At 32.4% G+C, this 17479-nt stretch overlaps 1 protein-coding gene across 5 annotated transcripts in view; it reads right to left on the bottom strand.

Annotated features, from left to right (window-relative positions):
* LOC126964495 (origin recognition complex subunit 3) overlaps positions 1–17479 on the bottom strand; it is a 37533-nt gene that overhangs the window by 18020 nt on the left and 2034 nt on the right. Inside the window, exons 1-5 of one of the 5 annotated variants that reach the window (XM_050807654.1) lie at positions 12604–12634; positions 5705–5802; positions 5475–5621; positions 2990–3168; positions 111–219 (exon numbers count right to left, since the gene is read on the bottom strand). In XM_050807654.1, the coding sequence (XP_050663611.1) occupies positions 111–219; positions 2990–3168; positions 5475–5621; positions 5705–5764 (495 nt within the window). In that variant the 5' untranslated portion in view covers positions 5765–5802; positions 12604–12634. Of the gene's footprint in view, positions 1–110; positions 220–2989; positions 3169–5474; positions 5622–5704; positions 5803–12506; positions 12670–17479 lie in introns of those variants that run through there. The other 4 variants (XM_050807653.1, XM_050807655.1, XM_050807656.1 and 1 more) reach the window with 4 other exon arrangements.

The following is a 17479-nucleotide window of genomic DNA, read 5'->3' as shown; positions in this document are numbered from 1 at the left end:
GCGGCACTGCATTGTAATGGGCAGGGCGTATCAATTACCATCAGCTGAACGTGCTAATCGTCGTATTTTCATTAAAAAAAATGAAAGCGTAATAAACATTAAATACATACCACTAAATCTACACCTCTTATAAGTTGCCACACTGCATTTTCAACGAGATGTTTAACTGTTGAACCATCTTGTGAGTTGATCATAGCTACATGGGGTGTGACTTCTTCCCTGAAAATATTAACATATATACTGTAACAAAAACTCAAATATATTAATGAATATATCACTATTATATAATTAGATAACTTAGAATTCACTATAGCCTTTATGGTATGATTATAGTTTTTCAAATTCAAATATTTTGATTCAAAATAGGATGTGACATCACTTATTGAAAGTCAAAAAAAATACCACCCATTCCAAAATGAATGCCTCAGGCCTGAAAAGAATGGGCGCAACAAACTCAGTGGCCTTTTTTTTATATAAAAGTAATATTAAAGTTATTATTTAATAGCCTGAGAGTGGTCGCTCCATTCCCAATCTGTGGTATCATTAAGAAAGTCATTTATGTTATAGTAACCTTTAACCACACAACAGTTTTTTAACAATTTTATTCTTTTGTTTTGAACATTTTCTGGGATCTTGGTGTAAAAGCATATACATCGCCCCACAAAAGACTTACTAACTCGACTTAGCCGAGTAGTAGGCATTATAAGCTTATGTCTGTTCCTGGTGTTAACATTATGGTTATGACAGTTACATTTTACATTTATCACTGTTTCATCTATATAAATAATAGGAAAACAATCTCATTACTTATTTATTCATTTATCCACATAAAAATATCATCTGACAGCCATAAGGAGATTTAAATTAAATTTTGATTTTTTTTTAATTTTAAAATTTTCTGCCGATTTGAGCATTGAACTTAAAGGCCGGCAACGCTCCTGTGATTCCTCTGGTGATCACTTAACACCAGGTGACCTGTACGCTCGTTTGTCCTCCTATTCCATAAAATAAAAAATGAATCATATATTAGGGGTTGAGTAAGTTTTGTCATATATTCTTACATTAAAATTTCTCAATATATTAAGGTATATAAAATTAAAGAGATGGCTCTCAATGCCAATATCTTTTAAATTTAAAATATATACAAGTAGTATTATATTCAAGTATAATAAAAATATGTTTAAAAAAACCAATTTTGAAAACTGAAAAGTATAAATAACTTTATAAAGATTTAATTTAATACACCTCTTATGCAAATCTTATACCTTTAATATTAATGAAATACTATTATTTATATGTGCTACCTATTGATAGGGTTTAAGTAAATGCCTGCACACTTTGATTGTTTGGTTCTAGACAAAGCTATCTTGCTCAAAGTAACGTTTGGTGAGTGTAGGTATCTGCTATTAAGTTAGATTTACCACCAACTTTAAACCTTTCAATAGATATTGGTATTAGTATTGGTAAAGGGCTCCTGTTTCCGCAATTACACCGCTTAGTTGGGTCCATTTTGCATGCAGTGTTGGCCATTCCAACCAGCCCAGCTCCTTCTAGAAGTTCAAAACACTCCTGGGGTGTTCACAGACTTCCTGGAGCGACCTTATATTTACTAAGGTCTTTGCCCTTTGGTTGGCCACCCCAGCACATGCTGGGGTGGCCAACCGGGAATGTTCCCGGATTACATGAGTGACCGTTTCATCTTCGGTTAGACAGCCTATCAATAGATAGCTAGCTAAATAAAGAAGACTCATCAAAATCGGATCATAAATCTCATAGTGATCGGTGTACATACATAAAAAAAACTAATTCAATTGAGAAGCTCCTCATCTTCGGAGATGGTTAAAAATAAGAAAAACATGTTTGTCTAACATATTTTTAATTAAATAAATCATTGTCTCGTTAATGAGCAGTGGAATATTTGTTGGAGAAGAAGGCAGGCTTCAATCCCTTGAAATTCAGTTGATAATAGAACATATCCTTTTCTTGGCCACTTTTGTGTTGACGATAATACAGATATCTATGCTTTCTGCAGCATGTCTGTTAAGCTGTACCAGGTGTTATCAATACAGCCATGCAGATGAGCCCAATTCTAATCTAAGGTGGATGGATTTAATGGCTTAATGATGAAGTATGTAGTATATTACCAGTGGGAGGCTCCTTTGCACAGGATGCCAGTTAGATTATGGCACAAGTGTGGTTTTTTCTGCCTTGAAGCAGTAATTTGTAAGCATTGTTGTGTCTCGGTCAGAAGGGCGCCATAGCTAGTGAAATTACTTGGCAAATAAGACTTAACATCTTATGTCTCAAGAAGACGAGCGCAATTGTAGTGCCACTCAGAATTTTGGGTTTTTCAAGAACCCTGAGTGGCACTATATTGTAGGCACTGCAGGGTGTATCAATTACCATCAGCTGAACATCCTACTCATTTTGTATTGTCATAACAAAAGTAACATTCTAACCAAAGTGTTATCCATTATACTTTTAGAAGATAGAAGATCATTGCCACCCACATTCTCTTGCAACACCACAGGAATAACAGGAGTGTTGCCAGCCTTAAAGGAAGGTGTACTCTATTTTTAGAAGGTATCTCCCGGAAACACAGCACAAGGAAGCTTATTCCACAGCTTTGTAGTATGTGGAAGAAAGCTCCTTGAAAACAATTTCTTGCCTCCCACAGCCACTTTGTGGAATCAACTACCGGCTGCAGTCTTCCCGAACAGATACGACTTAGGGACCTTCAAGAAAAAATGCATACTCCCACCTTAAGGGCCGGCAACTCATATCTTGACACACCTGTTGTTGCGGATGTCCATGGGAGGTTGCCTCACTTCTTCCCATCCCGTGAGCCTCTTGCCTTTGTCATATAAAATAAAAATCTCACTGTGGAGGAGATACATCCAGATAGTGCGGATGATATCCTAATTTGTGGCCTAAACCTGTTATAGTATCTATTTAATATGGACCTTAGTTATTAGGATGAATAATGTACCTTATTAAATTTATAAGTGACATAAACTGCTCCACATGGTCTGGTTGATTGACACCTGTTAACAATGTTGCACTCGGTATAACACCCTCAATACTATTCATTTCACTGTCATTATGACAAATTTTTAAATAATTTACAACATCATGTAACAGCACACTGTATGACTTTTCATGTAAATTCTGAAATAATATAAAGTGTTTTTAACAAAAATTTTTTAGCATAGTAACCCTTCACAATCCGATCCCTCTAAGCTTAAAATCTGTTGATTGTTGACCGAGTGATTTTAGCAAGATCGCTTGTGTATGATATAAAAATTATAAATTTAAATGTTTTAAGAATGGCTCTGTCATAAATCCTATTACTCCACAGCCAAATATCTAAGTAATCGGACAGCCTGGGACTAGTTTATGATTATTTTATAGCGATAGAAATGACTGTACAATATTGTATATTTTTATTGAAAAGAGCGCAAAAAAAAGAATGCTGGGAGAGTTTCTTGCGCCGCTTCTTCTCTCTCAGAGCGCCATTTGTTTCCGAAATGGTAGTAGTATCTAGTATTTTCAAAATAATCAAAAAGAATTCTAAAGGAATCAATTTTGAGAAAATAAATGCCTTTTTAAATTGTAACTTTGCTATATTTGGGCAACATTCCAATTGAAATATATTTTACGATAGTTTTTCAAGTAAAGTATACATTTTTCAACATATTCCAAAATAAATAAAAAAAATACAAAGGAAATGAAGCTTCAAAGTTCTTATTAAATTTGAATGGATGCTATTTTAAATCAAATTTATATCAACCTAAACTATATGTTATCATTATTGTAACGTCTTGGAAATTTGGTAATATAGTCTAGATGTATTATATTAATAGCAACCAAATAGTAGGTAAAAGTTTGAAAAAAATACAAAAATGCACACTTTACCTAACTAACGTAGCCAGCCGATAAAGACTGAAGTCCCCACACCATTTTTCCGTTAATGTTCTAATTTGTTCATAATTTGACAGACTTACTATATTATAAGTTAAAATATAAAAAAAAAATAAAAAAGCAATTCCAAATAACAAAATAAGGTGAGAAATTGAGGTTGTATAGATCATAGGTTCTCAACGTGGGCAATAAGACTTTCGGGGGGGCAGTAGAAGACCCAGAGAAAATTAGTGGGCATTGAGATGGCGCAGATGGGGCGTGGGTAGATTAAAAATCATAGTCTAAAAAGGCAAAATAAATACACGAAAATACTCTAGAAAAAAACATATTCACAAAGTGGGCGGTGAGCAAAATAAGGTTGAGAAACTATGGTGTAGATTATGTTGTTGTTACATATGTAATGCTGGTGTAATATTATGTTCATTGAATTGTTACACATGGAACTGCAAAGTGCTAAAGGTTAAAGTCTAACAGGATTTCAAAATTTTTAATAATTATTCACATTAACTGTGATGTGAAAGCTTTAGATGCCTTCTTAAGAATCCACCTCAGTATGCCGTATACACTATGTATATGTTTGCATATTGAAAGTTTAAATAGTGAAGCATAGAAAATTAAAACAAATAAAATTATATTTTATCATAATATGTAATAATAATATATATAATATAATAATAACTTTTATTTCTCACCAACAACCAAAATTATAATATATGTGATATATAATATGTGAAAACTTAAAAATACAGGGGATACATAAGTTTTGGTCGTGGATCGCTGGTACCTGTGGTAGGTAATAAAATACCTGTATTACTGGTCACCAGGATTCCACTCTTACACAGTGACTAAAAGCTTGAAATTCCAAAGGAGAGAGGTATGTAATACAAATTTAATGAATTCAATTTCATTATTCAATCAGTTTTTTTTAACAGGTCATAATTTAACTTAATTAACAGGACAGATCTTAGATTTTAAAGGATTGGTCTCTGCTGTGCTCCAACTAGATACCACGCTACCTAAGAATGATAGCTTTTTTATTACGGCAACTATTTGTTGCTTGTGTGTGTGGTATTTACACACTCAATGCCATCTTTCAAATTTTGTAACAAACTCTTTGAGTTATTTTACATTAAAATTAATAAATACAAAATCCTTACTGGTGATATGTGATCCCAGTGTTTTCTTTATTTCTTGTAGTATTAATGTTTTACTGCGCAAGCTGGCATTTTAGTTTAAATTAGTTATTAACAAAGTTTAACAGAACATGTGGCACATCAATGTCACAGATTTCCGTGCCTGGCTTGACTACACCCATTTGGGTGTAGTATTCGTTGCCACACTTTGTAACTATGACTGTGGTATCTAGTTGGAACACAGCAGATACCAATAATTAATCTAAGTGTCAGATACATAAAAATGACAAATTTGTATTAGATAATGGAGATAGTTTTCCTATAATATTATTGACTGAAAAATCCTCAATAATATTAAATAGAAGTAGAATTATGACTCATATTGTGACTTCTGCCTGTTAGTGATAAATTGTTACTAACCTTTAACTGTTCTTCAAATAAGTTCCAGTTGTGTCTAAATGTTATAAGCCATTCCTCAGATCCAAAATAAATATCAAAAACAGATTTTTTTTTATGCTTTTTGGATTTATGTGTCCTCTTGAATCCATTGGAGAATAAAAAGACGCCCTGGGAAAGGTTTTTAATAATATATTTATCAAAATAATATTTAATTTGTTCAGTTAATGATAAAATAATCTATTATAACTTACTTTAGACATGGAAACAGAAGGATCCATTTCCTCATCCTGGAGGTTATTGGTGCTAATCATTATCTTAGTATGACTCGATATACCTATTAAAAAAAACCCTCACAATCTGAAAATCACACAATCTCTTCAACTTTTCTAAACTCCAACATCATAAATTTTACACATGAGTTAAATTTCTGTGGTTATATTATATTCAAAAACTTAACACACATGAACAACAGATGTTAAAGATAATATTTAGGATAAACTTGAATAATAAATCGTACTATGGTAACAAGTTTTTGCACTTTGCTCGCGAAATTGCAATGCAAAGTAGAATATTCGAATTTTGAAATTTGAATCATGAATTTGTTTATATTTTGACGTTTGAAACTTAAAAATATTTTTAATGTGGCTCTTGCGGAAGGGTCGCCATAATTTAGTCTTGCCAGCACTAAGTATTGCAAGTACAGTATTAGGTACAGTACAGTAAAGATGAATTTTAAAGATGTGTGGTAGTAATTTAATGCTCGGTGTCTAAATACTTAAAATGTGCTTTTTTTAATTTTATGAAATACATAATAATATAGTGTTAAATAACCTAGAAAATTACATGAAGAATAATTGAATACAATATTAGGGCTTATGGTATGAAATTGCCGATTTGAACTTAAAAATTGAATTTCGTTTTTTTTTATTTTAGGTATCAAAATAAATTACCATTATTATCTATACATTTCTGCCATCTAATAGGAAGGTCGTTTATGTCTTTGCGATAGAACTGTGGTGATCTAACTATTCTATCTAGACAAACTGTGTGAAAGCTTTGCCTCCTGAGAAGAAAACTTTTAATCACGTAGAAAACTGTCTAAATCACGAAAAAAATGGTTATCCGTTGGAGCAAGGTCTGGCGAATACGGAGGGTGACGAATGGTTTCTAATTGCAGTTCCTGTAGAGTTAAAACGGTTTCTAGTGCTGTATGAGGTCTCGCGTTATCATGGAGCAATAATGGAAGATTGATTCATGAGTCGGGGCTGTTTTACTGCTAGTTTTGCCATCATTGTGCGGAGTTCGGCACAGTAGACGTCCGCCGTTATTGCTTGACCAGATTGGAGAAACCTATAGTGAATTACACCATGCTGAGACCACCAACAACCAACACCAACAGTTACCATTGCCTTTTTATTGGTAAGCGTTGCTTTAGGGCACTGTTGCGGCTTTTGATATTTCACTTACGGTCATCCTAAATAATCCACTTTTCATCGGATTTCACAATTTGATCCAATATTCCTTCATTTCTGTATCCATTCAACGAGGCAACACAAGTTTCAACACGCCCTTTTTTTTGCAGATCAGTCAAATCATGAGTCACCCATTTTTCATATTTTTTATTTTATTGATTTGACGCATAGATTGACTCCGCATAATTGATTGTTGGTAAAGTAACAGTAAACGATGCCGCTTATTCCTGGTTCGTTTGGCTCTGATTGGCTTCCACCATCTCTTTCAATTCATTGATATTCACTTGTGTGGGCAGTCTTCTACGTGGTTCGTTCTTAAATTCAATATTTCCATCACGAAAGCGCTTAAAATAATCTTGATTTGTTTATTTATTGATTTTGATAAGTTCGAAGAATCAAAAGTTTTTGGTCTGAAAACGACATTCCTATTTTGAATACATCGAATAAAATAAGGATTCTGATTCATGTCCAATGAGTATAATATTTAAATAAGCAAGTTTATTCAACATCTTTATGCAACTTTTAATGTAGGTTAAAATGTCTGAGGACTTAATATATTTTGTGTATTATTATGAATTTTTGTATTTTTTCTTCTCCGTATAGGCTCTACTATTATTGAATTTGGACTTTTGATTTTTAGATCCATTGTATCTCAGTATTTTGAGAAAAGTTATTATAAACACTTGGAATATTGAACGTGTGAGATTAGGGTGAATGTATATTAGGAATTTTGAACCATTCAGAGTTATGAAAATTGGTATTTCGAAATTCGTATTTGTGTCTGACGAATTTTTCGTATTTATGTAGTAAGTACCATATCAGTTGTTATTATATCTGAAATCAAAATTAAATTAATTTCATTTTTAAAAAAATGCGAGCTACATATCTATTTTAGGCTAAGACGCATTTATAATTCAGTATGAATTCCACTGTTTAAAATAAAATAGTGTGTGTATACATACACTTCTTTGGCGTAGGTAACAAAATAATCCTTAAAATTATTTATTCGTCGTGCTATTCTACGTTTGTAGAAAGAACTATATTGTAAAAATCGTGAAATAAATTTTTGAACGAATAATTAAATTAAAATAAAATAATTAAGAATAACGAATACGAATGGTCAAACAAGTTTATCTTCAATAACATCAAAAAGGTACTGTAAACGTCACTATGTTTTGCTTTTATGTCAATGTAATTTTGCATTTATAAACCTATTTAAATATGATTTAAATATTCGTTTATTGTACTTTGGTTCGATTTGACCTTGTTACCAATGCTCTAAAATCTAAATAAATAAATAATCAATCAATGTAATTTGTCAGATATGTGTCAAATTTCAATAATTGTTACTTGTCAATTATTTATATATAAATAATAATCTGCAAGATAATATTGTCGCGTAGCAACGCTTCGGCCTACATGAAGAGAGATGACGTACCGGACGTTTTTTTCCGGTTAGGGTACCCCTCCGCATCGTCCCATAAGGAACGAAGATGGTCGCTCTGATGGACGATGGGCGCTCTGAGGTGGAAGTGGATCTGGAGTGGAAAAGAGGGGGTGTTTAATAATAAACGTCAATTACCCATATCATTTTACTACCATAGACGGGACGTGACAGCGAACCCACTACACTCACACAGATGAAGGACCTTCGGGTAGAGCCATTAATAAAACTAATTATAAATTTTATAATTTACGTTAATCGGTTTAAATCGATTCGGCGGTTACAGTGTATCTGGGATATAAAAAGGTCACCAATTTTCGTGATAATATTTTTTTTTTGTAAAAGATTCAAATAAAAACCAAAACTTGGTTACTTGAATTTTTCACATAAATTATGAGGTTATGTGAAAAGAGTTTACAAACAAAAGTTGTAAATCTTTTTATTACCTACAACTTTGCAATTGAACTTTTTTCTTTAGGACTTGTAGTTTAGCCGGAAATCGATAATCAAATTAAATTCATTTACCCTTCACCTGTAAAGGCTTAGGATAGTGTCAATATTCTAAGTGTAAATGTATAAATTGTCTGACGAACGTTTGCCTTTTCGTGAATATGATATAATATGTACTTTATTTTTCATTAATGAGTTTTAGCGTGTATACCTAGCGGTGCCTAAAATTTCGATAAAACTTACCGTTTCCAAGAATTTATAGGATACAATTTTGTAGCTAATTTTGTGATCTACAATTCTTGTCTTTGCTATATTTCATTTCCAAGAATAATATAATAAAGAACATTTTTGTAATTACTAATTTTATGATCTGCAATTCTTGTCTGAGCTATATTTTATATAAAAAAAGATTGTAACTCCTTTAACTATTAGTACAGCGATATCTTACAAATACATAGTAAAAATGTTATAAGGAACATTTTTTTAGATAATTTTATGATCCAATATTTTTGTCTGTGCTATTTTTTCGATAAAGCTTACCGTTTCCAAGTAAAATTGAAAAAATAGAAAATTTCGACTTTGATTTTAAATAACTTCCTTAGCAACCACGGTAAGATTAGGAGCTTCTTCCACATTAGTTCTTATATATAAAGTGCCTGACTATGTATATATTCATATTTGGAAATGTGTGCATATCATGAATATTGTTTAAAAAACGTACAACCTTTTTAAAAGGCCGGCAACGCTCCTATGATTCCTCTGGTGTTGCAAGAGAATGTGAGCAGCAGTGATCACTTAACATCAGGTGACCCGTAAGCTCGTTTGTTCTCCTCCTCCATAAAAAATTACAAATATCTTATAAGTAATTAATTAATACGGCATGAAATTGAGAAAATTTAAAATAACATTCCTGCAACAATTTTTAACCTTATTTATTTTAATGTGTGCAAAATTATATTTGAACCTTTAACGTTGATTATTTAATAGACCTGTAATAACATCATCATTATTGCTTCGTCACTCACTTCCGTAGTAATTGTTCGGTTGTCGACACAATCTGTTAAAATCAGTGAAAGCCCAGCACGTATTTGCTAATTAAATAAGTATCCAATATTGGAAAGCCATTATAGTATTAAAATTTTATGGCTTTAGTTTTAGTTAGTATATTCTTTAGTTTTAGTTAGTATTTTCTCTATGTACAGCAAATACCACCTCCGAGGAAATAAATGGCGCTAAGCTTCATTTTAAATAATAGGATCCAGAGGGTCGAGGTGAATGGCAGGAGATCTCCTGGGACTCCTCTCGGTATGGGGGTACCACAAGGGTCTATTCTTGGACCCTTCCTATTCCTAATTTATATAAATGATCTACCTAACCATGTAGAAAAAAAACACAAGGTGGTATTGTTTGCGGATGACACTTCACTTATATTCAAAGTGAAACGAAGCCAAGTTTTATATGACGAAGTAAACAATGCTCTATCTGACATCGTGTACTGGTTTGGCGCCAATAACTTATTGTTAAATAATCATAAAACCAAATATATTAAATTCACCGCGCCAAATGTCAAAAATGTAGATGCGAATATTTTATTAAATGGAGAGGTGGTAAAACCAGTGGAATCTGCTATATTTCTTGGCATTACTCTTGATTCCAAATTGCTTAGTTCTGCAGCATATGCGGTTAAGAAAATCAGACGGTTAACTGACATAGATACGGCGAGATTAGTATACTTTAGTTATTTTCATAGTATTATCTCCTATGGTATATTGTTATGGGGCAGTGCGGCCGATATTAATACTATCTTTGTGCTGCAGAAGAGGGCTATTCGCGCGATTTATAACCTAGGTCCTAAAGAATCATTAAGAGAAAAATTTAAAGAAATATACATTTTGACTGTTGCTTCTCAATACATTTTTGATAATGTTTTGTATGTTCATAAGCACATTGAATAATTTTCTAAAAACTGTGACATTCATAATGTTAACACGAGGAACAAACATAAACTTGTTATGCCTACTACTCGGTTGGGTCGAGTTATTAAGTCTTTTGTTGGGCGATGTATATGCTTCTACAATATGATCCCAGAAAATGTACAAAACAAACGTGTTACGAAATTTAAAAGAATTGTTAAAAAACGTTTGTGTGGGAAAGGTTATTATAGCATAAACTATTTTCTTAATGACACCACGGACTGGGATTAAAGCGAACACCCTCAGGCTCTTTAATTATTAATGTTTATTGTACGATATTACATTGTAATCCATATTTTATATAAAAAAAGCCCGCTGAGTTTCTTGCGCCCATTCTTCTCAGGTCTGAGGCAGTCTCTTTTGAATGGGTGGTAGATTTTGACGTTCAATAAGTGATTATAAATCCTATTTTGAATAAAAATATTTGAATTTTAATTTGAATATGACAAATACTGTCTTTGACTCACTACATCTGCAGTCCCCCTGATAACGAGATATGGAAAGGTCTTGAAACGTCGGGCTATCTAAAATAAAAATGTAACTTTTACGCAAACACCTAATGTAAAACCGTTACAATTACACGCGTTTTAATCCTTTAAAAGTGTTTTATTTAAATTTAGTTTTAGTTTTCGAATAGTAAGAGGAATACATTAGTGGCCGCTATCACAAATTGTGTGAAATCGCAAACAAAAACTCCATGTAAGCAAGAAGTATATATACTAGCTCTTAAAATTGGAATATTGATTAGATAAAAAAGAACATACCGACGAACCGAGTACCTTTTTAAAATCGGTTAAAAAATAAATATTTACAATACATTTTATTTTTTAGAATTGTTTTCAGTTTTTCGGAACGTCTTGACAAAAAAACAAATTATAATTGTCAAAGAGTATGTAAATACTTGTAATTGTAAAATGCGTGCGGCTATTAGGTATCTGAGTTTGATTTCAGTGCGACGCAAGTTAATACTCTAGGTGCACATGATGCACCATATTCTATAGATGACTATTTCAGTGCGACACAAGTTAATACTCTAGGTGCACATGTTGCACCATATTCTATAGATGACTATTTCAGTGCGACACAAGTTAAAACTCTAGGTGCACATGTTGCACCATATTCTATAGATGACTATTTCAGTGCGACACAAGTTAATACTCTAGGTGTACATATTGCACCATATTCTATAGATGACTATTTCAGTGCGACACAAGTTAATACTCTAGGTGCACATGTTGCACCATATTCTATAGATGACTATTTCAGTGCGACACAAGTTAATACTCTAGGTGCACATGTTGCACCATATTCTATAGATGACTATTTCAGTGCGACACAAGTTAATACTCTAGGTGCACATGTTGCACCATATTCTATAGATGACTATTTCAGTGCGACACAAGTTAATACTCTAGGTGCACATGTTGCACCATATTCTATAGATGACTATTTCAGTGCGACACAAGTTAATACTCTAGGTGCACATGTTGCACCATATTCTATAGATGAACATTTCAGTGCGACACAAGTTAATACTCTAGGTGCACATGTTGCACCATATTCTATAGATGACTATTTCAGTGCGACACAAGTTAATACTCTAGGTGCACATGTTGCACCATATTCTATAGATGAACATTTCAGTGCGACACAAGTTAATACTCTAGGTGCACATGTTGCACCGTTAATGATAAAATAATCTATTATAACTTACTTTAGACATGGAAACAGAAGGATCCATTTCCTCATCCTGGAGGTTATTGGTGCTAATCATTATCTTAGTATGACTCGATGTACCTATTAAAAAAAACCCTCACAATCTGAAAATCACACAATCTCTTCAACTTTTCTAAACTCCAACATCATAAATTTTACACATGAGTTAAATTTCTGTGGTTATAATATATTCAAAAACTTAACACACATGAACAACAGATGTTAAAGATAATATTTAGGATAAACTTGAATAATAAATCGTACTATGGTAACTAGTTTTTGCACTTTGCTCGCGAAATTGCAATGCAAAGTAGAATATTCGAATTTTGAAATTTGAATCATGAATTTGTTTATATTTTGACGTTTGAAACTTAAAAATATTTTTAATGTGGCTCTTGCGGAAGGGTCGCCATAATTAAGTCTTGCCAGCACTAAGTATTGCTAGTACAGTATTAGGTACAGTACAGTAAAGATGAATTTTAAAGATGTATGGTAGTAATTTAATGCTCGGCGTCTAAATACTTAAAATGTGCTTTTTTTAATTTTATGAAATACATAATAATATAGTGTTAAATAACCTAGAAAATTACATGAAGAATAATTGAATACAATATTAGGGCTTATGGTATGAAATTGCCGATTTGTACTTAAAAATTGAATTTCGTTTTTTTTTATTTTAGGTATCAAAATAAATTACCATTATTATCTATACATTTCTGCCATCTAATAGGAAGGTCGTTTATGTCTTTGCGATAGAACTGTGGTGATCTAACTATTCTATCTAGACAAACTGTGTGAAAGCTTTGCCTCCTGAGAAGAAAACTTTTAATCACGTAGAAAACTGTCTAAATCACGAAAAAAATGGTTATCCGTTGGAGCAAGGTCTGGCGAATACGGAGGGTGACGAATGGTTTCTAATTGCAGTTCCTGTAGAGTTAAAACTGTTTCTAGTGCTGTATGAGGTCTCGCGTTATCATGGAGCAATAATGGAAGATTGATTCATGAGTCGGGGCTGTTTTACTGCTAGTTTTGCCATCATTGTGCGGAGTTCGGCACAGTAGACGTCCGCCGTTATTGCTTGACCAGATTGGAAAACCTATAGTGAATTACACCATGCTGAGACCACCAACAACCAACACCAACAGTTACCATTACCTTTTTATTGGTAAGCGTTGCTTTAGGGCACTGTTGCGGCTTTTGATATTTCACTTACGGTCATCCTAAATAATCCACTTTTCATCGGATTTCACAATTTGATCCAATATTCCTTCATTTCTGTATCCATTCAACGAGGCAACACAAGTTTCAACACGCCCTTTTTTTTGCAGATCAGTCAAATCATGAGTCACCCATTTTTCATATTTTTTATTTTATTGATTTGACGCATAGATTGACTCCGCATAATTGATTGTTGGTAAAGTAACAGTAAACGATGCCGCTTATTCCTGGTTCGTTTGGCTCTGATTGGCTTCCACCATCTCTTTCAATTCATTGATATTCACTTGTGTGGGCAGTCTTCTACGTGGTTCGTTCTTAAATTCAATATTTCCATCACGAAAGCGTTTAAAATAATCTTGATTTGTTTATTTATTGATTTTGATAAGTTCGAAGAATCAAAAGTTTTCGGTCTGAAAACGACATTCCTATTTTGAATACATCGAATAAAATAAGGATTCTGATTCATGTCCAATGAGTATAATATTTAAATAAGCAAGTTTATTCAACATCTTTATGCAACTTTTAATGTAGGTTAAAACGTCTGAGGACTTAATATATTTTGTGTATTATTATGAATTTTTGTATTTTTTCTTCTCCGTATAGGCTCTACTATTATTGAATTTGGACTTTTGATTTTTAGATCCATTGTATCTCAGTATTTTGAGAAAAGTTATTATAAACACTTGGAATATTGAACGTGTGAGATTAGGGTGAATGTATATTAGGAATTTTGAACCATTCAGAGTTATGAAAATTGGTATTTCGAAATTCGTATTTGTGTCTGACGAATTTTTCGTATTTATGTAGTAAGTACCATATCAGTTGTTATTATATCTGAAATCAAAATTAAATTAATTTCATTTTTAAAAAATTGCGAGCTACATATCTATTTTAGGCTAAGACGCATTTATAATTCAGTATGAATTCCACTGTTTAAAATAAAATAGTGTGTGTATACATACACTTCTTTGGCGTAGGTAACAAAATAATCCTTAAAATTATTTATTCGTCGTGCTATTCTACGTTTGTAGAAAGAACTATATTGTAAAAATCGTGAAATAAATTTTTGAACGAATAATTAAATTAAAATAAAATAATTAAGAATAACGAATACGAATGGTCAAACAAGTTTATCTTCAATAACATCAAAAAGGTACTGTAAACGTCACTATGTTTTGCTTTTATGTCAATGTAATTTTGCATTTATAAACCTATTTAAATATGATTTAAATATTCGTTTATTGTACTTTGGTTCGATTTGACCTTGTTACCAATGCTCTAAAATCTAAATAAATAAATAATCAATCAATGTAATTTGTCAGATATGTGTCAAATTTCAATAATTGTTACTTGTCAATTATTTATATATAAATAATAATCTGCAAGATAATATTGTCGCGTAGCAACGCTTCGGCCTACATGAAGAGAGATGACGTACCGGACGTTTTTTTCCGGTTAGGGTACCCCTCCGCATCGTCCCATAAGGAACGAAGATGGTCGCTCTGATGGACGATGGGCGCTCTGAGGTGGAAGTGGATCTGGAGTGGAAAAGAGGGGGTGTTTAATAATAAACGTCAATTACCCATATCATTTTACTACCATAGACGGGACGTGACAGCGAACCCACTACACTCACACAGATGAAGGACCTTCGGGTAGAGCCATTAATAAAACTAATTATAAATTTTATAATTTACGTTAATCGGTTTAAATCGATTCGGCGGTTACAGTGTATCTGGGATATAAAAAGGTCACCAATTTTCGTGATAATATTTTTTTTTTGTAAAAGATTCAAATAAAAACCAAAACTTGGTTACTTGAATTTTTCACATAAATTATGAGGTTATGTGAAAAGAGTTTACAAACAAAAGTTGTAAATCTTTTTATTACCTACAACTTTGCAATTGAACTTTTTTCTTTAGGACTTGTAGTTTAGCCGGAAATCGATAATCAAATTAAATTCATTTACCCTTCACCTGTAAAGGCTTAGGATAGTGTCAATATTCTAAGTGTAAATGTATAAATTGTCTGACGAACGTTTGCCTTTTCGTGAATATGATATAATATGTACTTTATTTTTCATTAATGAGTTTTAGCGTGTATACCTAGCGGTGCCTAAAATTTCGATAAAACTTACCGTTTCCAAGAATTTATAGGATACAATTTTGTAGCTAATTTTGTGATCTACAATTCTTGTCTTTGCTATATTTCATTTCCAAGAATAATATAATAAAGAACATTTTTGTAATTACTAATTTTATGATCTGCAATTCTTGTCTGAGCTATATTTTATATAAAAAAAGATTGTAACTCCTTTAACTATTAGTACAGCGATATCTTACAAATACATAGTAAAAATGTTATAAGGAACATTTTTTTAGATAATTTTATGATCCAATATTTTTGTCTGTGCTATTTTTTCGATAAAGCTTACCGTTTCCAAGTAAAATTGAAAAAATAGAAAATTTCGACTTTGATTTTAAATAACTTCCTTAGCAACCACGGTAAGATTAGGAGCTTCTTCCACATTAGTTCTTATATATAAAGTGCCTGACTATGTATATATTCATATTTGGAAATGTGTGCATATCATGAATATTGTTTAAAAAACGTACAACCTTTTTAAAAGGCCGGCAACGCTCCTATGATTCCTCTGGTGTTGCAAGAGAATGTGAGCAGCAGTGATCACTTAACATCAGGTGACCCGTAAGCTCGTTTGTTCTCCTCCTCCATAAAAAATTACAAATATCTTATAAGTAATTAATTAATACGGCATGAAATTGAGAAAATTTAAAATAACATTCCTGCAACAATTTTTAACCTTATTTATTTTAATGTGTGCAAAATTATATTTGAACCTTTAACGTTGATTATTTAATAGACCTGTAATAACATCATCATTATTGCTTCGTCACTCACTTCCGTAGTAATTGTTCGGTTGTCGACACAATCTGTTAAAATCAGTGAAAGCCCAGCACGTATTTGCTAATTAAATAAGTATCCAATATTGGAAAGCCATTATAGTATTAAAATTTTATGGCTTTAGTTTTAGTTAGTATATTCTTTAGTTTTAGTTAGTATTTTCTCTATGTACAGCAAATACCACCTCCGAGGAAATAAATGGCGCTAAGCTTCATTTTAAATAATAGGATCCAGAGGGTCGAGGTGAATGGCAGGAGATCTCCTGGGACTCCTCTCGGTATGGGGGTACCACAAGGGTCTATTCTTGGACCCTTCCTATTCCTAATTTATATAAATGATCTACCTAACCATGTAGAAAAAAAACACAAGGTGGTATTGTTTGCGGATGACACTTCACTTATATTCAAAGTGAAACGAAGCCAAGTTTTATATGACGAAGTAAACAATGCTCTATCTGACATCGTGTACTGGTTTGGCGCCAATAACTTATTGTTAAATAATCATAAAACCAAATATATTAAATTCACCGCGCCAAATGTCAAAAATGTAGATGCGAATATTTTATTAAATGGAGAGGTGGTAAAACCAGTGGAATCTGCTATATTTCTTGGCATTACTCTTGATTCCAAATTGCTTAGTTCTGCAGCATATGCGGTTAAGAAAATCAGACGGTTAACTGACATAGATACGGCGAGATTAGTATACTTTAGTTATTTTCATAGTATTATCTCCTATGGTATATTGTTATGGGGCAGTGCGGCCGATATTAATACTATCTTTGTGCTGCAGAAGAGGGCTATTCGCGCGATTTATAACCTAGGTCCTAAAGAA

Source organism: Leptidea sinapis, chromosome 5 (assembly GCF_905404315.1).
Source record: "Leptidea sinapis chromosome 5, ilLepSina1.1, whole genome shotgun sequence".
Lineage (NCBI taxonomy): Eukaryota > Metazoa > Arthropoda > Insecta > Lepidoptera > Pieridae > Leptidea > Leptidea sinapis.
This window is presented reverse-complemented; position numbering and strand designations above follow the sequence as displayed.